Raw genomic sequence first — 3193 nt, 5'->3', positions numbered from 1 at the left:
GATTTCTAAATTATTCCATTCCTTTTTTACTCACAATTTGTACAGTGTCCCAACTTTTTTGGAATCGGGTTTGTATTAATTTAAACAAGGTTTAAATTCTGACACCGTCACACACAAAACCGAGACATTTAGGACAATCTGACCCCTTGTTATGTCAAAAATATATAATTCTATTATTATTAGCAGCACGTGGGCAATGATGGAGACACCTGGAGAGATGCGATTGGGAGGCATGGCCTCTGTGATTAAAACCATGAGCAGTCATTTGTTGTTAGACTTCTGTGCTAGGGCCAAAAGGTTGATCATAGATTCTGTAATCGTATCATCTGAGGCCGCATGTGTTGGACGCTCGGGTGAAGAGGGGAGCGGAGCTGTCAAACAATCACTATCTGGTGGTGAGTTGGGTCAGGGGGTGGAAGAAAAAGCCCAAAGTGTTGCAATGGATTCAGGGAGTTACTGCATGCAACAAATTGATCCCCATTATTTAAATTGCCAATGTTTGTTCACACTTTGGCAAATTGGCCCCATTAAACGTATGCTGAAATAGCTATGAGCACTTCCTTTGCAATGTACCCATTGATGTACAGACAACTTTCACTGAGTTACTTTGCTACCAAAGAAAACCTAAAAAACATGAAGATTCTTAAGCAAGATCTGGAGTTATAAAAAGCATCTTTTTCTATGATTTCTAAATGGATTTGTGGTCGCTTATACAGTGTAGACATTATGTGGAAAGGTGTGAGTTATGGACTCTCCCTCACTTTGAAAACCTCTGCTTTCCAACAATACTTTACGTGAATGGAAGCTTACCTAATAAATATGCTATTAGCTGTTATGTATGAAACCAAAAAAATTCAAACCCTTACTGTACGTAAGTGATAAATTGGGTAATCCATGGGTTAATTTTCCCACCTTTCTTTTTGGAGGTGCTGGCTTGGAATTCCTTATCCTCCACCTTGATAGAAATTTTATTGTACTTCATTCGGCAGAAGAATGTGCGGCGTGCGCCCGAACACAGTTGTGCTGCACCAACTGGGACGTCAGCCTGGACCTGCAGACCAGCTGGAGACATGACAGGAGTGTTAAAATGAGCTGTCTTTCGCTCAATCACACACTCACACACACACAAATAGCTGCTTTACTTTTAGCATCTATTAGCCGTTCACGAGGGTATAATTCAGAAGCGGACAGCTGTTCCTTCACTTTTCCCATGTCCTTTGGGTGTATGTAATCAAACAGGCTCTGTCCAATCAGCTCTGCCTGTAGGAAGAACATACAGCATATCAAACTGACATAAACACAGTTCCCATGCTAATAAAAATAAATGTCATAACCATTCTGCGGCTATTCAACAAAAAACATTGGACTGTTGACCCCGGAGCACACCAGACGCTGTGTGGAGCAGAAATGGAGACAAATTTGATTTAAGTAAGAACAAGCTACAGAGCAATCAGAGCTTTGTTGAAGAACAACTTAAGAATGCCTTTCACCTCCAGTATATTTAAATTACACTGTACATTACACTTTTTTAAAACCAAAAATCAATTAAGCCTACATATGATCATGCGGTAAAACCGCGAGTTAGGGTGCAGAGGCAAAGCACCGATAGAGTATACGGTGTGGAAATGGTTGCGCCTTCAAAAGATCAGCAGCCACAAGGTCGAAGTTGAAATAATTTGAACTTTAAGCGCAGTGCCCGGCAGCAACTCCACGTGACGTCAAGGGTAGCACTCCGCCATCTTGGGCAGCACCGCTCTTCCCATAGGACATAGGACAGCCAGTGCAGACCATAGGAAGGCAAGTGCAGATCGGTTTTACCGTGGATCATGTGTAGGCAGCTTTAGGATCTCACTGAACAAGAATAATAACAAATTCTAGAAGTTAATCTAAAAAATCATTTAAAAACTAAAATCCTTTTCACAGTGTTCCTGTGGTATCTGTGTGCAAAATATGGTTTCACAAATGCGTTGGTGCCAAGACAACGCAATCCAATTCAATCCATCTGGTGTGTTCAGGGTTTCACATTAACAATGATTCTGCTGACACAGTAACACAAATGTAAAAGCGTTACCCGACTATAATTTAATATCTTCGTGACGGACTCTGAGACAAAAACTATTTTCCCACGATCACAGCCCACTACAAACAGGAACCCATCTGCAGCCTGTACGACACAAAAACATAGGGGGAAATACGGGGATTCAATATGATAACAAGGTCAAGACAAAAGTAAGAGTCCATTAAGTCAAGTTTTTATTTATTTATTTATTTATTTATAAATATATACAGTATTATATATTTATTAATAATTTATTTAGGTTTTTAAACTAAACAGTAGCGTTTCAATTATTTTCATGGACATTCAGTGCATCAACTACAATATACACAGTGATAACATCTGAAAATGAATGCATGTGTAAGAATTTTGATGATCTCTCTTGATAATTTGGTGTTTTCTGTATGTAGTTTCATATAAACAGAACCCATAGTATAGCAGAGGCATTACGTCACTAGCTTAACATTATAGCCTAATGGTAGCTTTTAAATTAAAAGTTTTAAACATCCTCAAATGATGACAAATGTATTTCATTGCAATTTCAGGTGCCTTTGTCAAGGGTTGTTTTACCTTGAGGACAAGGTGTTTGAGCTCCTCGTCGGGTAGGAATGACGGTTTGAAGTTTCCTTCAGAAAAAGAACTTGCTGAACCTGAAACAGACAAAAATGTTACACTGTTGTTACAGACAAAAATGTTACACTGCCAGTCCAATATGAGGTTCAATATTAGGGTTTAAAGAACACTTCCAGTTTATTACAACCTGGATGTAATTATATATATATATATACACTCACCGGCCACTTTATTAGGTACACCTGTCCAACTGCTCGTTAACACTTAATTTCTAAGCAGCCAATCACATGGCGGCAACTCAGTGCATTTAGGCATGTAGACATGGTCAAGAGAATCTCCTGCAGTTCAAACCGAGCATCAGTATGGGGAAGAAAGGTGATTTGAGTGACTTTCAACGTGGCATGATTGTTGGTGCCAGAAGGGCTGGTCTGAGTATTTCAGAAACTGCTAATCTACTGGGATTTTCACGCATCTCCCCACCTCACCCCATCTCTAGGGTTTACAGAGAATGGTCTGAAAAAGAAAAAACATCCAGTGAGCGGCAGTTCTGTGGGCGGAAATGCC

General features: G+C 39.7%; 1 protein-coding gene across 6 annotated transcripts in view; it reads right to left on the bottom strand.

Annotated features, from left to right (window-relative positions):
• The window catches only part of arntl2 (aryl hydrocarbon receptor nuclear translocator-like 2), a 15950-nt gene that overhangs the window by 5185 nt on the left and 7572 nt on the right, over positions 1-3193 (bottom strand). For 5 of the 6 annotated variants that reach the window (XM_034879209.1, XM_034879208.1, XM_034879207.1 and 2 more), the window contains exons 6-9: positions 2627-2706; positions 2072-2164; positions 1143-1260; positions 913-1062 (exon numbers count right to left, since the gene is read on the bottom strand). In XM_034879209.1, the coding sequence (XP_034735100.1) occupies positions 913-1062; positions 1143-1260; positions 2072-2164; positions 2627-2706 (441 nt within the window). The remainder of the gene's footprint in view (positions 1-912; positions 1063-1142; positions 1261-2071; positions 2165-2626; positions 2707-3193) is intronic. The other variant, XM_034879210.1, reaches the window with a different exon arrangement.

This window comes from Etheostoma cragini, chromosome 8, assembly GCF_013103735.1.
Source record: "Etheostoma cragini isolate CJK2018 chromosome 8, CSU_Ecrag_1.0, whole genome shotgun sequence".
NCBI classification, from domain to species: Eukaryota; Metazoa; Chordata; class Actinopteri; order Perciformes; family Percidae; genus Etheostoma; species Etheostoma cragini.
The sequence above is the reverse complement of the archived record's forward strand: the minus strand, read 5'-3'. Positions and strand labels throughout refer to the sequence as shown.